Source organism: Halichoerus grypus, chromosome 4 (assembly GCF_964656455.1).
Source record: "Halichoerus grypus chromosome 4, mHalGry1.hap1.1, whole genome shotgun sequence".
NCBI classification, from domain to species: Eukaryota; Metazoa; Chordata; class Mammalia; order Carnivora; family Phocidae; genus Halichoerus; species Halichoerus grypus.
The window spans coordinates 52,928,368-52,948,372 of record NC_135715.1 but is presented as its reverse complement, the minus strand read 5'-3'; the positions used below and the strand labels follow the sequence as shown (position 1 = coordinate 52,948,372).

At 39.0% G+C, this 20,005-nt stretch overlaps 1 protein-coding gene across 4 annotated transcripts in view; it reads left to right on the top strand.

Moving 5' to 3' along the window:
* EPSTI1 (epithelial stromal interaction 1) overlaps positions 1 to 20,005 on the top strand; it is an 87,051-nt gene that overhangs the window by 48,757 nt on the left and 18,289 nt on the right. For 3 of the 4 annotated variants that reach the window (XM_078070319.1, XM_078070321.1, XM_078070322.1), the window contains 2 exons: positions 2,876 to 2,969; positions 13,218 to 13,301. In XM_078070319.1, coding sequence (XP_077926445.1) covers positions 2,876 to 2,969; positions 13,218 to 13,301 — 178 coding nt within the window. The remainder of the gene's footprint in view (positions 1 to 2,875; positions 2,970 to 13,217; positions 13,302 to 20,005) is intronic. The other variant, XM_078070320.1, reaches the window with a different exon arrangement.

The following is a 20,005-nucleotide window of genomic DNA, read 5'->3' as shown; positions in this document are numbered from 1 at the left end:
CTAGGTGCTGTAATAGACTTTAAAATATATATATAGATTGAGTAATATGGGGTTTTTTTCTGGCTCATTTAAAGCATGGGTGAACAAGTTCAAGTGGAGGCCCCCTCTACTCATATAGGCAGGCCCCAAGCCAATATAGGCTTCCCTAACTTCAGTATACAACTTTCAAGTTTGTGCTGGGGGTTATCTTTATTCCAGCCAGCGAGAAGGAGAAAAACGTGTGGAGGAGCATGTGTGGGAAGTTTATAATTAGTTCGTCCCGGAAGGGGTATGCATCACTCCCTTTCATGTTCGGGGTCAAGACTCGACCCTGTGGCCAACCTCAACTGCAAGGGAGGCCAGGAAATATAGTCAAGTTGTGTGACTAGAAGAGGAGAACATGAATTTGGACATTTAGCAATTCTCTGCTGCAACTGGGTTATATTGAAGTGAGGTTATCCTGAAGACACCTTTTAGGATAAGCTATAGGAATCACCCTAAAAACAAGCAGGAAGGACGCTTGAAGGTCTTAAGTTGGACATGAGGGAACTAAATCTAAACCAAGTCTGAGTTATTGGTAATCCTTTCATCAGTTCTGTGGAGAATAAAGGAAGGAGTCCTCTATTGACGCTTGGGTTAGAGTGATAAAGCAAAACAGGATCATCCCCTCAATAGGTGGCAAAGTCACAGGATGACAAAGGGCAAGAAACTCCAAGGGAAAAGTGACTCAGTGCTGCAGTCCAGGGTTCTTAGTCTTGTTGGACTTCCCACCAGGAAATTCTCCTACTTTTGCCCTCAAGGAGGTTGTGTATTTTATTTTTATTAAATATGACCACGGTTGCCTACAAGGATCCCAATTCAGTTTAGCCAATATATGGAAACTAGAGTATATACCTAGGCACTGTACTAATAGTAGAGAAATACCAGTTAGTTTAGTAGCTTGGAACTTGGCTTGTTTGTGTACTTAATCTTGGGGAATAATCCGCATTCTGCACAGACCCGTACTTGTATTCCTGTGACCGTCGTTATGATTTAGTCCTGTGGCGTAAGTGGGGCAGTGGTCATTGGCAGAAGGGCCGTGGCTAGTGGCTGGCTCCACAGTTAAGAAAGCAACCGTCAGCACACAGTGCAGGGCTGCCAGTCAACTTGGCCTGAAGTTCCTTCCTTGTTTTATCATGGTGTTTCTTTTTCACTGCGTTTCCTATGTCTGAACTCAGCTAAGGATATTCAGGAATCTCATCCCAACTTCTGGCAACTCTCTTCTTTTAACACTTTTGACTGATGACTTCATAAAGCCCCAGACAGTGGGGCAGCTTCCAGCTCTGCGACTTCATTAGTCTCCTTGTCTACTCTGGGCAAGATAAGCAATCCTAGACAAATGGAGAGGCTGTTTGTCTCAACTGCTGAAGCCTTATGTTTCTCAGGGTTATGTACATCGCTTAACTTTTTGCTCTTCCTTTCCTAACTCAAGCTTCTGACCTTGTTCAAACGCCATGTTCTATCTAAGTAATTATTTGAAGTGATGTGGGCATCTCTGTTTAATTTTGAATTCCTTGTTTTGATTTTACCTCCACTGGATACCATTTATTTTTACCAGACCAGTTGCGTTTCCTTTGATGCCCACATCCTAAGTGCTTGATGAATTGGATCCTAGCAGTAGGACTAAAATATTAGGGGGGAGAAGAGGGATAACTGAGGGAAGGAGGCAGGCAGAGAGCAGGCTGCAAGGAGCTGATGCGATATAAATTAGGCCTCCATGAGGTATTTGGTTGTGAATGTGAAATAAAGTGGTAAAAATCCCACAAATTACAAGAGGAAAGGACAAAGGAATAGAGATCAATGGTAGGCAGCATGGGAAAGTCATTGAAGTAAGGGCTAGGAAACAATGCTAGTGTGCTCTGCTTGACATAGAGGAGAGGAGAAATTGGGGTGATTGTTTGGGTTTTTTTTCTTTTTAAAAAATATTTATTTTTTGAGAGAGAGAGACAGAGGGCATGGGGAGGGAGAAAGGGAGAGGGACAGAGAGAATCTCAAGCAGACTCCCTGCTGAGTGTAGAGCCCGACTCAGGGATCGATCTCATGACCCTAAGATCATGACCTGAGCCAAAACCGAGTCAGACGCTTAACTGACTGAGCCACCCAGGCACCCCCAGTGGTTTGAGTTTTTAAGGGAAAATCAAAGAACTTCTTATTAGAACTGAGGATATTTCTAGGCCAATCTTTCTGAGCTAAAAAGAGGTGTCAGAAATGCAGGCCAGACCAGCAGCACTTCTTAACTCCCATGGAAGGTACAAATCAAATGCAAAGGTGTGTGGGTCTGTCTGTCTGTGTGGAGAGAGAGGGCCCATTGCTGCTTTTAGAATCCCAAAGGGGAGGTGGTCCATGATCCATATGTGATAAAGAATTACTGCATTGGAGGGGCTATGTATCCTGAGAGCAGTCAAAGCCATGAGGGAAATGAGAGGAGAAAGTAAGTGAAGGGCCATGTGAAACCAGTGTGGAATGACAGTCACAGGGGACCCAGTGTAACACAGTTCTGTCGTGAAGTCTGAGTGTCAAGCTTTAAATGCTCAAAAGGGAAGTTAGGACCCCACACTGTGGAATCTGAGAGAGCATTTATCTCCATGTCAAACTACACAAAGTAGAAAATATGAAATCATAGGTTCACATTCCACAAACAATTTTATATTTTTCAGACTAATGTTCTTCAAGAATGTGGTCTTGCAATAGCATTTTGTTTTGGTCTTCTACGCTACCTTGTTCTCAACTCACCTTTTGTTCTACTCAGGAGATTTTCAGTCATCACCCAATAAAAGTCTAGGCTAGTATCCAAAGGCACAATAAATAATATTTCTATTTTCATGAAGGCACTAACATGTATTTGTGTTCCTGCTAGCAAAACTGCTGAGTTCCTGAGCAGACTGGAAGCAGAGTTGCCAGACAGAAGTACCCGTCAAATTGCTCTTCGTGACCCACAGTCTTCAACTTGGGTAAGTGGAATGCCATGCAGGGTTGCCATCTGGTACTTTATAAAGAGGCATTTAGTGAATGAAGACTAAGGGCATAGAGTGTCCTTATATTGTAGATTGTTGGGACTAAAGGCAGATGATCTGATCTGAAACTTTGACTTCAACTGTTGCTTCCTTCAGCTATAAAATAATGCTGTACTTGTTATCTACATTATGGGCACCTTTCAGCCTCTGAAAAGCCTTTGATCTCACCTAGTCATCCATCTATTTTTCTATCCTTCAAATTTTTATGTTTACATAAGGTCTATCAAGTGCATACAGTTTCTGCCTGGAAGGACTTTAGTTAAGTGAAGGAGATAAACCATAGCTATAAAGTCAACAGGTGAGTATAGAGCATAAAACAATTAGAAAGTTAAAGCTTAAAGGATGAGTCAGTAACATGAAGAGTCATTCTGGGTGTCAGGAATTAGAACATAGAAGCAAGAATTAAGGTATAATGGCAAGAAAATGCACAGCTTATGTTAGGGAACAAAAGTTGTGTAGCTCACTCTTCTAGAGAAGGCTAGAGAAGGATGCAAGAACCATGAGGGGCAATTTGGGTGGGGTAGTTCAGGTGGCAATTTGGGTGGGGTAGTTCATTGTGTAGGCTGTCTTGGGTTCTGCAGGATGCTTAGCAACCCTGACCCCTGGGCACAAAATGCTGGTAGCATCCCCCAGACATCAAGACTTCCAGAAATGCATCACACGTGGAGCTTGTAGTGCTCCCAGCAGAACACTGCAGAAATTTGTATGATGATTGGAGAACTTGGACCTCATTCTGTGAGTGCTGAAGGTACTAAAAATTTTTAGGGAAGGTTCAAGGTCAGATTTGTATTTTAGCAGAATCACACTGGTAACCATGTGAAGGATGGCTCTAAAGGAATAGAGAGGCAGAGAGGCCTCTAAGAGGCTCTGTGTTAGTCCAGGTGAGGAATGATGAAAGCATGAAGTAGGGCAGTGGGTAGGAGGGTGGAAATGAGAGCACAGGTCAGAGAACCACTTAGAAGGTGAAATTGGCAGGGCCTTGGTTATTGACTAGCTAACTGGGGACAAGAAAGTAAGTGTAATTAAGGATGCCTGTGGGAAAGGGTTGTAGTTGAAAGAAAAGATGGGTTTTAGTTTTCAAGAGTGTTCACTTTTCCAGAGTTTGGGTAGGTAAATAAGATATTACAGAAACCTGATCTTCATTTCCTTCATCCCCCTTTCTCTTTAGTGACCATGTTTTAAAATGTCAAGAACACGTTATGACACTCCTTGGGAAAAGGTCCTTATGCTCTTACAAAATTTTAAAAGTTCCTTATTTTTTTGGTCCACTTCTAATGTGTTCCAAAGTCTAGATTTGCCACAGGTCCTGTCATATCTGTTATCTCTTCCCTCACTGCAGGGCACTAGAGGAATGAGAAACTGTAGGTAGTAGAGCTAAATCCTGTGTAGGGACAGTACTTGACGTCTATCCAGATCCCCTGTGGCTGTGAGGGAGGGGAGGAAAGACAGGAATTGGATAGCGTTATCAACTGGGTGCTTGGCTGCCAGGATAGGCTTGATTTTGCTTGAGGGCTTCCTGAATCCTATGGTCTGAAACACCTGGCAGAACTGTGTGTGCCTGCTCAATTGATTTTTGGCTCGTTTCTTTAATTTAACAAGATCATCCTGAATTTTAATATTGTTGTCCAAAACATGAGTCATTTCTCCCAGAGCTGTGTTTTCTGTGGATTGATTATTGCATTAGTCACACGATCCTCAGAGCTATTAATAGAAAATAAGGGGCAGCATTGCACCCAGGATGGTTCTTGATGAGCTGCGTTCAATAGCTGCTCCCCTTTCAACACCAAACTTATTAATAATTTGTTGGTGTTCAATATACTTAAGTGACTTTTTTTTTTTTTTACCCATATTGTACTCTTCTCATTCTGTCTAATCCATATGCATAGAATGGCTCTGAGAATGCTCTGCAGAACCATTTCTGATGCTTTAGGAACGTCCCACATATACAGGGCACTTTTTGTGATGTGGAAAGAAGACACGAGCAGTTTGCCTCAATTATTATCAACGTATGGAATGTGAACACTGTGTGGTACCCATTTATATGGGGTGTGATGAGCTGCAAGGTTTCAAGTTAAAAAAAAAAAACAATTTTAACATAATGCAACTTTTCTGAGAAAATTGTTCTTATCACACTTATTTAAATGTGGATTTTCCATGGGCAGATGGGAATTTAATAAATACTATGCAATTCCATCAAGACTACAAGAAAATTCCTTTAAGTGATACATAAGAGAACTTCAGACAAAAGATGCAGTGTTTACTTACACATGGATTGATACAGTTCTCTGTAGTGTGTGTGTGTGTGTGTGTGTGTGTGTGTAGTCAGAAGTCCCAGCATCATCATGCCTTCCCTAATCATTAACATTGAATATTTCTGGTTATACACTAAATGGTTTCCAGTCCACTTTGTTGCCTCTTGCCTCCTCTTCTACAGAGAAGAATAATGTAAAAAATCTCATTCTGTGGTTCCACTGCCCAGTGGCTCCCTGTATCTTCAAAGATAAAGTCAAAATGCTTTAGCTTAAGCACAAAGCCCTTTCGGCCCTCTGCCCTCCTCCCTCCCTGCATGATACCTTTCTCTACATAGACTCTAGGTCTCTGCCACTCCAAGTATGGGGTCTGTGGACCAGTAGTACGGGCATCACCTGGGAGCCTATAGAGGTATAGACGAATCTCAGGCTCCACTCCAGACCTGAATAGGAAGCTGCATTTTAACACAGTCTGTGGTGACTTGTGTACACATTAATGTTTGGGGGGCGCTGCTCCATGGCTCATGCCTTTCCAGCCATTTCCTCTCACTTCTGCTCCTTAGAAGCCCTAGTGCAGTTTGGTTTAACTTTTATCCATGTGCCACATGTTTTTAAAAAGTCAACAGGGTGATGGGTATTAAGGAGGGCACGTGTTGTGATGTGCACTGGGTGTTATGGGAATCATTGAACACTATATCAAAAACTAATGATGTACTAGACAGTGGCTAACTGAACATAATAAAAAAAGTCAGCACTTAAAGAAATACCTGTGTCCCTTGCACCCTTTCCACCTCTTTCCCACTCCCAATATTTTAAACTCCTTGCATTAATTTCTCATTACTTATAAAATAAGTCCTGGGGATGTAAGGCCCAGCATGTGACTCTAGTTAACAACACTGGACTGTGTATTTGAAAGTTGCTAAGAGAGATCTTAAAAGTTCTAGTCACAAGGAAAACATTTTGTAACTATGTATGGTGACAGATATTAACTAGGCTTATTGAGGTGATCATTTTGCAATATACACAAACATTGAATCGTTATGTTGTACACGTGAAACTAATATAATGTTATGTCAGTTATGCCTCTATAAAAAAACTTCCCGTTGCTGCTGTAACAAATTACTGCGAACTTAGTGGCTTAAGATGCACAGATTTGTTCCATTACAGATGTGGAGGTCAGAAGTCAGCATTGAGTATGAAGGGGCTAAAATCAGGGTGTCAGCTGGGCTGGCTTCTCCTGGAGGCTCAAGGTGGGGGGTGGGGGGATCCGTTCCTTGCCTCTTCTAGCTTCCCTTTGGCTGCCAACACTCTGGCCCCCCAGCGTGTGGCTGCATCTACCCTCTGCTTTCATCCTCACATCACTTCCCTTTGACTTTCTTGCCTTCCATCTGTAAGGACCCTTGTGATTACATTGGGCTCACCTGGATCATCCAGGATCCTCTTCTATCTCAGAATCCTCAATTTCAGCAAAGTCCCTTTTGCTATGTAAGGTGACATTCACAGCTTCCAGGCATTGAGACGTGGACATCTTTGGGGGGCCATTATTCTTCCCACCACACTCTCCTAGCTGTTTGTTATTTGGATTCATCTACCCAATGTATATATTGCTATTGCTTGACTAATCAAGTTTAGATTTTGTTAATTTATTCCTTCCTCTCCATTCTCCTAATATAAAACTATTCAGTATTTCATGCTTTCTCTTACTATGACTACATAAATTTTTTCTCACTGCCAAGCCAGTTAGTATACTTTACATTTTCTTTCTTTTACAACTTTTCAAAAATTTTGCTAACATTGGCTTAGTTTCCTCTGAACATTTATTTGAATGCCTTCCTTCAGATTTTGTGACTGTTCCACCAAGTGTCTCTGATGCAAATTTCCACAAAATTTTCCATTTTGTGCCTGTGAGAAAGCTTGTCAGTTTCGGGTTCCTTTCCCTCCTGGAAACAGCCCTCTTGCAGCAGTCTTCTGCCTTAACTGGGGCTGGTTGTTCATTTGGCCTCCTACACAGCTGTTATTCTGGGAGTTTCCTTTCACTGAATGGTTCTCAACCTCACCTACACATGGGAATCACCTGGGGGGTTTTAAAATTCACTGATGCCTGGGTCTTCCCCTCAGAGATCCTGTTGTATTGTGGCCTGGGCTTCAGGGCTTTTAAAACTCCCCAGGTAATTCTAATGTGCAGCCTAGGATGAGGCTCGCTGTTTTAAGGTCATCTGGGGAATTGCTCTTATTTGTTTTCCTATGTTGGGTCCCCTGATTTTTGGGTCTCCTATCTTCTATGTTCTTGTTTTATTTCTTTGTTTTGATGGAGCGTATTATTTAGTGGCTTCCCAAGAGAAGATGCATGCTCAGGTCATTGCATGTCTGAAACTATCTTTATTGAGCCCTCACACTTAGCTTGTAATTTTCTAATAAGTATTCCAAATTAGAAATAATTTTCCTTCAGAATTCTGAAGGCATTGCTATTCTACCTTTGAGTGTTGGTTCCTGAGAAATCCAAAGCAATCTGAATTTCATTCCTTATACATAAGGGCTTTATCCCGCTTCCCCTGAAAATGTTTTAATATCTTTTTTTCCCCCTGGTATTCTGTAATTTTGTAGTGATGTACCCTAGTATGAGGGTCATTTATATTCATTTTCAGTCTGGAAACTCATTTCTGGTTCTAGGTGATTTTCTTGTGTTATTTCTTTGATTTATTTCCCTTCATTTTCTCTAAGGAATTCTTATTATTGAAATCCTAGGCCTCCTGGATTTATTTTCTTCTTTGTGGAAAAAAAATATTTTTCTCCTTTAATTTATCTTTGACCTTTTTTTCTCCTTCTTGGTGTATTGGGTTAGACAAATCTCCTGTCCTTTCCCTCCTGAGTGTCTCCTTTCCTGTCTTGTGACTACACACACACACTTCTGACAACAGATGTGTGGGAACTTTCCTTACACCAACCAAGTCTGTGACATCAGCTGGGGGTCCCAGAGTTTAACTCAGTTCAGACATTACCTACCTGGAGGTTCCCACAGGGGTTAAGGGCTCAGTTCCACAACACTGCCCTCCCTTCAGATGCCAAATTGCAAGTAGGTCCCCAGGTTACCCATAACTTCTGTCAAACATGGCTACAAATCGGGGGTTCCCATGGCTCCTTTCCTGGGTTCCCTTACTTTGGTAGAGTGGCTCACAGAACTCAGGGAAACATTTATGTTTACCAGTTTATTAAAGGATATGATAAAGGATACAGATGAGCAGCCAGATGAAGAAATACATACAGTGAGGTCTGGGAGTGTCCTGAGTGCAGGTGCTTCTGTCCCTGTGGGTTGGGATAGGGTCAAACTCCCAGTGTGGATGAGTTCATCTCCCTGGAAATTCCCAGAACCCTCATACTTCTGGGATTTTATGAAGGCTTCCTCATGTAGGCATGATCAATAATTAACTCCATATCCAGCCCCTCTCCCCTCTCTGGAGGGTTGGAGGGGACTGGTCGGGAAATTCCAAGCTTCTAATCATGGCTTGGTCTTTCTGGTGACCAGTTCCCATCCTGGAGCCCATCCAGCAAGCCTCATTAGAACAAAGATGCTGTAATGCTCTTAACACTTAGGAATTTATATGGGTTTAGGAGCCCTGTGTGAGGGATGGGGTCAAAGACAAATATGAAACCAAGAGATGCTCCTAATGCTCTTATCACTTAGGAAATACTTAGGAAACTACAAAGGTTTTAGGATGTCTGTGCCAGGAACGGGGGCAGAGATGCACACGTGTGTGTGTGTGTATGTGTGTGTGTGTATGTACACATATTTTTTCTGTTATCTCACATGTTTTCTTGACTATCTTCTAAATATTTTATGGGCAGCCTTTTTGTGGGGGGAGGGAAGATATTTTTATTTTTCAAGACCTTCTTTCTTCTTTGTTGCTTCTTAAAAATAGCAGCCTGTGGGGCGCCTGGGTGGCTCAGTCGTTAAGCGTCTGCCTTCGGCTCAGGTCACGATCCCGGGGTCTTGGGATCGAGCCCCGCATCGGGCTCCCTGCTCGGCGGGAAGCCTGCTTCTCCCTCTCCCACTCCCCCTGCTTGTGTTCCCTCTCTTGCTGTGTCTCTCTCTGTTAAATAAACAAATAAAATCTTAAAAAAAAATAAAAATAGCAGCCTGTTCTTGTTTCATGGATAAAATATCACCTTCTAGCCCTCAGAGGACCCGGTGCAGGGAGCAGAGGAAAACTTCAAAGAAGGGGGCCCAGAGGCTCACTACTCAGTATGCAGGATTTTATACAGTCCTTTCACTCTCCAACTGGGATTTGACCACCGTGACCTTCCGTGCTAGGTGTGCCTGGTTTAGTTTATCCAGAGAATACATTTCTGATTTACTGTCAGTGTTGGGAGAATTAGTGGCTGAATTTTCAGGGTGGGAGCAGGAATAGCCACTTTCCCATCTTCCATCTGTCGTCCTCGACAGCTGTCGCGTCCTTCTTGGGCCCTCACGTTGCTCTGTGGAGAAAGCCAGCTTCTTGCGGGTATCTTGGTTTCTGAATGTAGAGTTTGATTCATTTTCTCCTCTGTGCAGGGTAATTTCTGAGAGAAGGATGGCACAGAAACATTTTTACTCCACCATCTTGAAATGGGAACTTAATTGCTCATCACAGGTTGAATTGTGGTCTCCACGCCCACCTCAGAATTCATTTGTTGAAGTCCCCACCCTCTGTACCTCAGGGTGTGACTGTATTGAAGATTGGGTCTTTATAGAGAGAATAATAAAACGAGGTCATTAGGGTGGGCTGTAATCTAACAGGACAGGTGTCCTTATAAAAAGGGGAAATCTGGACACAGAGACAGACATATCTACAAGGAAGATGATGTGAAGAGACAGGGAGAAAATGGCCATCTACAAGCCAAGGAGATCCTAGATCCTTCCCTCACAGACCTCGGAAGGAATCAACATTACAGATACCTTATTTTTGAACTTCTAGTCTCTAGAACTGTGAGACAATAAATTTCTGTGTGTTTAAGGCCCCCAGACTGTGGTACTTTGTTATGGGAGCCCTAACAAACTAATGCCATGCTATTTTTCATTTGTTCACACAGTGCCCTTCCCCCTGCTTAGTCTGATTCATGCTTACTCTCTAAAACGCAACTTAGTGTCAACCCATTTTGAGAAGGTGTTCTTTTTTTTTAAAGATTTTATTTATTGATTTATTTGACACAGAGAGAGAGAGAGAGAGAGAAAGGGAACACAAGCAGGAGGAGTGGGAGAGGGAGAAGCAGACTCCCTGCTGAGCAGGGAGCCCGATGTGGGTTTCAATCCCAGGACCCCAGGATCATGACCTGAGCTGAAGGCAGATGCTTAAGCGACTGAGCCACTCAGACACCCCAAGAAGGTGTTCTGATCCAGTTTAATTAAATGTGCTTTTTAGCTTTTTCTGTCCATAATACCCATCATGCTGTACTGTAATCATCAGTCATCTTGTCTGACTTCCACACTAGGCTATGAGGCACTTGCGGTCTGAGATCATGTCTTACAAAGTGCTTGCACATAGAGGCTTAAATATTATTTATTGAATGTATGTATTATAAGCATAACTTTTGGGGCAGGGTGAGTAAAAATGTATATTTTGGTTGAATAACAAAAATTTAGTATTAATATTATATTCATATTTAGTGATAGAAAAATCATGTGAATACAGTGACAGAAATTGCTGGGATTTAGAACTAAGAAAAATCGTGATCAAAAGTCCCCCCCCCCCCATTATTTTTGAACAGAAACTTCCTGTCCTGCCTGGGAATCACAGCTGGGTAAGCAAGAATTAGGATTGCGAGTAACTTTGAACTCTTCATAGTTGAGGAGCCATGTGACTTCCCAGTTTCCATGGCCTTTTTAAAATGACACTTTGTGTCTAATCACTGTGTTTTTTTCTGAGTAAAAAACTAGGACCCGTATTCTGATAAAAGACCAATAAGGTGGTTAGGTTTAAAAGGAAGTTATACAAATAGAATTTAGGTTTCTCACTCAATCATCATATCTGCTTTAACTAAATATTTTATTACTCCTTTTAATCTCTTGAGTAGAAGATGTGTGCCCCTGGTCCATTTCCTTCTTTCAGGTCTTATATGGAATACTTGTGATAAAGACTAGCCTTCTCTAATGTAAAAAGAAGGGGTCATTAGAGAACAACTCTTCACCTTCAGTGTCTTATCACAGTTCTCTTGTGTTTAGGATTTAGATAAGAGAAAATCCTAGGATATTTTTGCCCGTTTAATGAAGCAGGATTTGAATATGTGAGCGCTTTCTGAACACATCTGGAGTTCCACTATTCCAATTAGTAGTGCTGTAGATGATACCATTCCAAAGGCCTCTCTCCCTTCCTGGCAAGAGCTTATTATTTGATGGAATGTGGGTTTTTATAGTGACAGAAATGGGGGAATGAATTAAGAAGTGCTTGAGAAAAATTATAGTAAGGAAAGGCGGGGGGGGGGGGGACCAGCCTTCATAAGCTTTATGGGTTATTAGTCCAAAGAACTAGGCCTGAAATATGTAGTGTCCTGCCATGATGCTGCTGGTAGTTTTATGGGAACAATGGCATTTCCTACATATTAGCTTATCAGGCTGCCCTCTCTGCCTCACAGAGGGTAGGCTACAAATCACTGTGAACAGGGAAAGTGTATGACAAATGAACAGACAAAATACTTGAAACCTCATAAATTCCAGAAGGCGTGGTCACTATGCCAGTGTGTGAAACCCTGTCGTGCTGGGTCAGTGGGACTGGAGGGCATCCTACTGTGTGTGCTGGTTCTCCTAACGCTGCCCCTTGAGGCTCTAATTCAGCCAGAAGTAATGACTCTTGTGTTCCTGAACAGCCTTTGTTTTCCTTCTCAGAAATAAAAATGAGCTTCAGGTACCAATGAAGGATGCAAAGACTTAGAAAGAAATGCATCTCTGGAATTCTGCGGTATCAGTCACCAGTTGACAGGCTATTTAATAGGATACCATTAATGAGCAGTAGTTTAGTAGATGGTATATCAGTGCTTCTAAAGTCACCGTCTCTATTGCTTGTCTCTGAGATTAACTGATCAGCTACTTAGAGTCTATATAATTTACAGAAGAATATAGCTTTATTTGAGAGCAATATCTTTCCTAGGCAGGAAAAATTTCCAGAATTTACATGTGTAAGCCATTAGTTGAGTTCCGTATATGTTGAATTCCATATGTGTTGAATATGACAGCATTTTAGCTGAGCAGCAAAGGAGTAGGAAGTGTTGAAGGAGGGATATTCCAGGCAAGGAGGAGAATGGTAGATTCAGGGCTTCGGAGTCTGATCACCTGGAATTGGAGATCCATTCTGGCCTTGTGGTCCAATCAAGTTATTTCACATACCCAAGTCCATTTCCTTATTCACAAAATGAGGATAATATCTACTTCATAGAATTTAAGGGTTAAATAAAGTAATAGCAATAAATGCCTGGCAACTTAATGCATTGATGCTATTGTAAATGAGGTAAAAACTATAGATTTTCCTCCTCCTTGATGGGCTTATTCTTAGTCCAGTTTCATCTCCATTCTCTCTCCTTACCTGAGTCTAGTTAGAACTGCTGTTAGTTAGTTGGAATATACTTGGAATAGAGGAAAGTTAAATATGGTTTTCAAATCCTTATCACTAGAAGAATAAACTATGTTGATTATCTCTGAGGGGATATTTTTAAGCTTAATTAAACAAACATTTAGATCATCCTTTAAAATGTGCTGGATGATTATGCTTATACTAGCCTTGTTTTTATATATCCCCAGGGACATCTTCAGACATATGCATAAATCACTCAGTAAGCGAGTGTGTATGGAGAGCTTACTGTATGCTTGATACAGAGGTTGAGTTATTAGAACCAGTCCCGTGGCAGGCAGACTAGTATATTGTGCTGATGCTTTTTCCTATGATTTTTTTTTTTTCCTATACATTTATAGGCCAGAAGCCAGGCTTATAAGGATTCTCTAAAGGAAGAAGAAAATAAAAAATTGCAAAAGAAGAAGGAGGAACAACATCAGAAGGTATTCACAAGATCCTATTAGTCACTGCTAATTATTTGCTTGTAGGACTAGATAATTTTGAAGGTTTTCTGAACAAAAATATTTACATACATGAAAATTATGAAAAAACAAGCATTAAAAATAAAAAGTGAGATCCGGGTGTATTTTAAGAGTATGATGGGGTGTGGTCAAAACTTCTGTTCAAAACTCTCATGGTACTTAGCTTCATAGAGGGGATATAGTGTATCTGCTGTAGGTGGGCCAGTAATTCAGAAGATAACAGAACACTCGTGAACTTCTGATCTACAATATATATCAATGTCACTGTCATTTTTCAAACCAAAGATATATGAAATTATAAATAGTGTTCAGAGAATACTATAATGCATAACAAATAGCCATAAAAAGTTATGAAACTAGCTTAACTATTCACCTAAAAATGCACATATAAAATGAGGATACTCTACACATGTATACAAATATGTGAGGTATTCCAAATGTTTTGAGAATGGAAATCAGTGCAATGAATGCAGAACCTCCTAAGAACAGTGCTTAAAGGGTAATTCTCGTTAGAATATAAAATTTCTGGCATGATAACCGAAAACATTCAATGTTGTGACTTGATGGTCATACTTGCCTTTTCTACATATGATCAGATGGGGCCAGAAGCTCCTCAGCATGGGATGAGAATGAAGACCAGTGGTTTGCTCCAAGGTGTCTCTTCATTCCGGATCTTTTAAAGAACAAAATAAATTATTTAGCTAGTTGGACACCATTATCTTCCCCATCATTCTCCTTTTCCAACTTCTCCTCTTGCCATATTGGTGGTTGATAAATCCTGTCATTTCTTCCAGAATATCTCTCAAATCTATTCCTTTATTATACAATTAACTTGAATTCTAACTCTCATTTGATTTCCTTGAGTTAACTGGTTTCAATTTTTTCTTTATGTCTTTGCTGCACAACATAATTTATTATGGCAATTGTGTGTAAAATCACTTTATGAAATAGACTGTATGTACTGATTGTCACTGCTATAATTTGATCCTTTTGAGTGCTATCCTCCTTCCAACAATGGTCAACCCCTTACTGGTCATTTCCATCAGCATACAGCATAGATGACTGTGTCACTCAACTGCTTTGTGCATCGTAGGTAATAATTAAATCATTGGAAGAAATAATGTAAGTTGTACATTTAGTTATTGAGCCACTATGTAAATAATGAAGAAACCAAAAAACATTTTTATTCCTTTGTGCTTTTTAAAAAACATCTTTTTCTTTTGACAAAGGCCTCATACTGAAATCCTCAATTAAATAATTAATATTATAGTAAGATTCTGTAGTAATTAGCATGTAGCAGCTAAGTCTGATGTACACTTGTGTTGTATTTTCAATAATGTCTGTCAAGTGACATGTAAATGTTGGTCTATTTCTATGACCTTTTAACTTAATATCAAGTCCTGAGGTACTTAGATACTGAGGAGAATGTTGTGAAGTCAGTGTTAAGATATGATTTATATAAAAATAACTTCTAGTGAATTTTAAATAGTACTTTATAAAGTTTGGTGGAATACTTGCAACATGAAAACCATTAAAAGTAGAACATTTCACAAAGAGAATGCTCAACAGATTAGAAAATCAGATCTGGGATTTAATTTTCAGGTTGAGCAGTTATTTTAAACAGTGAAAATTAAGCTTTTTATTTCTTAATCTTATTTTTCTTCTAGAGTTAGACAAATATTGATACATATTTTCTGGTTATTGATTGAGCATATTTTTCTTTTGCATAAATTATTTCCCTTTACTTACTGTAGCTTTTAGTAAAATGACTAACTTTGGCATATACATAATCCCATCATTAGAGTTTTCAATAACAGTAGGATAGAGAAGGATATTTACCTTATTTTTATTTCTCTTCCTTTTTGTTCAATCTGTTGTTTACATGTCCATGAAGGCATTTCCTGATTGGTAGAATCTCTCATTCTGTATCACTTCTAGGATTTAGCTTAAGAAAACAAGGATCATGTTTATGATAAGAAGATAAAGAAAAAAACCCCAGACGTATAATATCCCATCTGTTCATGTGTTTATTCATTTCATTCATTCAACAAATATTTAGTGAACACCCACGATGAAGTGATTCATGAGCAGCTAATCTAAGTTAAGTTGAGGTGATAGTACATTTATTTTCTCTGTGTGTCTTTTTCACATTCTTTCATTACTCTGATCTCTGGACACAGTAGGTTCTTCCTTAAGGTTAACCTTTCAATATTTTACATTTAATTCAGTTCCCTCTTCTTACATAAATTTATTTAATTCCCCTTTTCCCCTATATACTCAATATATTCTTCTCATTTGACTGCTTTTTTTGGGGAACAAGTACACTCACTCTTGAATTTCTAAAGTAACCCCTTCCCTTGATTCTGCTATCCTTAGAGACACTATCTCTTCTGCTTCTACTGGGAAAAAAAAAAAAAGACAAAGGTAATTTTACTATAATCACATCTTTATTGTCCATTTTGCCCTTCGTTCCTTATGTTCTGACTTATATTTAGAAATACTTGTACCAAAACCTCTCCAAAGGTAAATTCCTTCAATTCAGTGGTCATTTTGCAATCCCTGTCTCCCTGTAACTCTGTAACAGTATTTAATACCACTTTGAAGCTTTCCTTTTCTAGCTTTTTTTTTTTTCCTGGTGGATCTATCTCAGAGTAATCTATCCCAGTATCTGTCCATCCATCCATCCATCCATCCATCCATCCATCCATCCATCCATCCTATCAACAAACATGTATTGAACTCCTATTATATTTGGAGGCTTCTGCAAGATGCTAGAGCTTCAATGAAGAACAGGATAGACAAGATCCCTGACTTCCCAAAGTTTGCTTCTATTTTTTTTTTTTAAGATTTTATTTATTTATTTAACAGAGAGACAGCAAGAGAGGGGGAACACAAGCAGGGGGAGTGGGAGAGGGAGAAGCATGCTTCCCGCTGAGCAGGGAGCCCGATATGGGGCTTGATCCCAGGACCCCGGGATCATGACCTGAGCCGAAGGCAGATGCTTAAGGACTGAGCCACCCAGGTGCCCCCCCCAAAGTTTGCTTCTCAGTGGAGGAGATAGACAATTAAAAGGAGACAAAGAAATAAAACACTGCATGTTTTAATTTATGGTGATCAGTCACTTTGTAGTATATGGTGATGTAGTCACTTTGTAGTCCTTCTTTCTTGCAAAAGAAGGAAATTGTGTATTGTGATAACTTCAGGGTGGTGTATTGAATACTATTGATTGCCTACCTTTGTCCTAAAACCCTGATTTTTTTTCCTCAGGTATACATCCTATTTGGCATAGCCCATCTTTCAGAGAAGGCAGGCACATCCAAGTCCCAGGGATCTAATCCCAAAGGGTCTAACTGCTCCTGGGAATTCCAGTCTCATCAACTGTGATTGATTTAGCTATGGACATGGGAAATTGTTCCAACCAATGAAACTTAAGGGAAGCCTGTCTTTCAATACAGATTTTTATCAATATGAAATATACTAGTCTTCCCATTTAATGATTTTCAGCTTGATTCCTTTTTTTGCCTTTTTTTATCTGATTCTAATATTTTCTCTTCACTTTTTTGTTAGAATTTATATGGCAATTTCTTTTTCCATCATTTAATTTTTAACCTCTCTGTGTCATTTGGTTTAAATTATATTTCTAGTGACAAAAAGTAGCTGTTTTTCCTTTTACCCAGTATCATGATCTCTTTTTTTTTCTCCAGATTTTATTTATTTATTTGACAGAGAGAGCAAGAGAGCACAAGCAGGGGGAACAGTAGAGGGAGAGGGAGAAACAGGCTCCCTGCCAAGCAGGGACCCCGATGCAGGGCTTGATTCCAGCACGCTGGGATCATGACCTGAGCTGAAAGCAGACGCTTAACCATCTGAGCCACCCAGGCACCCCAATCATGATTTCTTTCAATATATTCTCATTTATTGTGATTACTTGTGCATTTGTACATATTCTTGCTATGTAATTTGCTTTATAGCTATATTTTCTTTCTTGTTTTCCATTCTCTATTTTTTTGACTCTCTGAATTTTTTCTGTTCCATTTATTTTCCTTTCCTCCTTTCTCTCCTCTCTTCTCTTTACCTCTCCCCTCCCCTCCCTAGTGGTAATAAATTTCAGTGTTTTTGTTTTTGATCTTGTATGACCTTTGGTCTATTTAATCTCAAAATATATGTTTCACTTTAGGGAAATTTCTAATTCTTTTATGTTTCTTCTCCTATTTTGTCTCTGTTATTTATTTCTGGGATATGTATCAAATGGATTTTGGAAATCTGAGACCTATTCTTTATATCTCTTAATTGTTTTCCTCATACTTTCTATCTGTTTGGCCTTTTTCGTTGCATTCTGGGAGAATTCTTTAATTAGATCATCCTGCTTACTAATTTATTTCATAAGTTTCCATTTTGCTTACTTGGCACATGTATTGAATTTATTTACCAAGATTGCTGACTTTTTCATAGCAATATTATGCTTTATAAGCACCATACTCTTTCTGATCTCTTCACTGATGGTAATTACACAAACATTAAGGTTTTCTATTTACTACTTTAACTGTATTTTTTCCTTTCCATTTTAAGTTTTTTTTTTTATCTCCTGTGTTCTTCTTTCTCAATTGTATGATTCTTGGTCATCTTGTTTCTTTGGGCATGTTGCCAAGTGAGGTAGTTAGGAGCTTGTCTTCTGGAAGTAGTAGCCTCTTTTTCTCCTATAGTCAGTAGGTACCTGGGATGTTGTCCTGTTTCTCTGAGCCCAGACACCCCTCCTCCATTCACTGGTTACCCAGTGGCCCATGTCAGTGCTGTCTGCTGTGTAGTGCAAGTGTGGGAGGGAAAAGGGCCCGCTGCCAAGCTGCTCTCCATGAACTTCTCCATCTCATCCTCTTAGTGACTACCTCAGTATTCCGCCTTGGAGCTCTTTCAGAGGTACAGCTAACTCAGCTCAGCTTATCCTGCACGTTTGGTTCCCTGTGTAATTTATCCTGTCTCCTTTCTACCATTCGGGAACTTAAACAGATATCCAATAGGCCAGTTGCACTTACTGATTTTGCATGTTTATTGATTTTATATAGTCATTTGGAAAGTAAAAACAAGCCAAAAAAATAAGAAAATACTGAAATAATTGGGTGACAGAGAAAATTCTTTTAGAATATATAAAAAATTATGAGAGCATTTTATGGGGAATGCCATGCAAAGTTATATTCTCAGATGTTGTACTCAGAAACGAAAAATCATAACTTTTAAATCCAATCAGTACTAAAAAAGAAATGAATTAAACATCCAATCTAAGAATTTAGAACACGAACAATAAAGGATACTGAAGGCAGTAATTAAGATAAGAACAGAAATTAATAACAACTTCAAGAAACAGCTGTTATAAAAATCCAACAGCTTGTTTTCTAATAAGGTCAACAAAATGAACAAATCTATGGCAAGACTAATCAAGAAGAGATTAGTAAAAATGCAAATACACAACATTAGAAAGGAGGAGCCAGAACCATAGATTTGGAAAAGATTAAGCTTATATTACTGTAGATAAGACTATGCTAATAAATCAAATATGTGGATTAAGTGAATGATTTTACAGGGAAATATAAAACTCTAAAATGATTCAGAGTTAAAACACATAAAGACAAATGAAAATGCAAGTGATTTCTAAAGTTTTCTGAGAATTACTCTCCCCTAACAAGCTAAACTTGGAAAATTTTACCAGCAGGTTCATTGGAATTTTCAAGGAACACATTTTTTTCTCATGCTTTAGGAACAACTTCTTTAAAGTTGTTTCAGAGCAAGGAAAAAGGTGAAGTAATTTAGAATTAATACTGAACTGTAATCCCCATGATGTCACAGCCTGAGAAAGAGAAACACACACACATAGAAACTTGTAGAGGTTAACTTTGAAAGAAAATTCTAGTTATTTTTTCTCTTACTTAATTTACCAAGGCAAAGTAAGGTTTATTCTAGGAATGTGAAGTGACTGACTATATATTATAACTTTTTATATCTTTTCACTACAGGATAGGTCATGAAAAAAATCCATTGGACCACCTCTTTAGCTATAGAAAAAAAAAAGAGGCATTGATAAATTTTAATCTCTTTTACTAATTTAAAAACAACAAAAACAAATATGGTGAACTAGAAATTTAAAAGATTGTCTTAACATACATATAGTCTTCCAAACCAATAACCAACATTAACTCAATGGTGAAATATTAGAGCAGTGAACAATATCAGGACATCTTCAACCCCTACTACCACCAATCAGTATCCGCACCCGAAATTCTAACCTAGTGCTTTGTAAAGTTATTTGATGGAAAACATTTTTTCTTTAAACTGAAAACTCTTAATATAGCATGGAACAAGGTTTGGGAATTATTTTAAGCAACTTGATAAGACAAAAATAAAAAAGGAGCCTTTCTAATTATTGAAAATAAGTACAGTTATTTTTGGATGAGCGCAATTTGCCTGTACAACCTAAGAGAATCAACTGAAAAATGATTAGAACAAATGGAATTAAATTAAAGAGTTATAAAATACATACAGGAATCAAAAACTTTCTCAAATATTAGCAAACATCAATTAGAAAATAAAATGGAATAAAAAGACCTTATCAAAAAACAACTATGTAAACACATTGCTCAATTAAAAAAAAAAAAAGCCAAAAAACTCCCAAACTC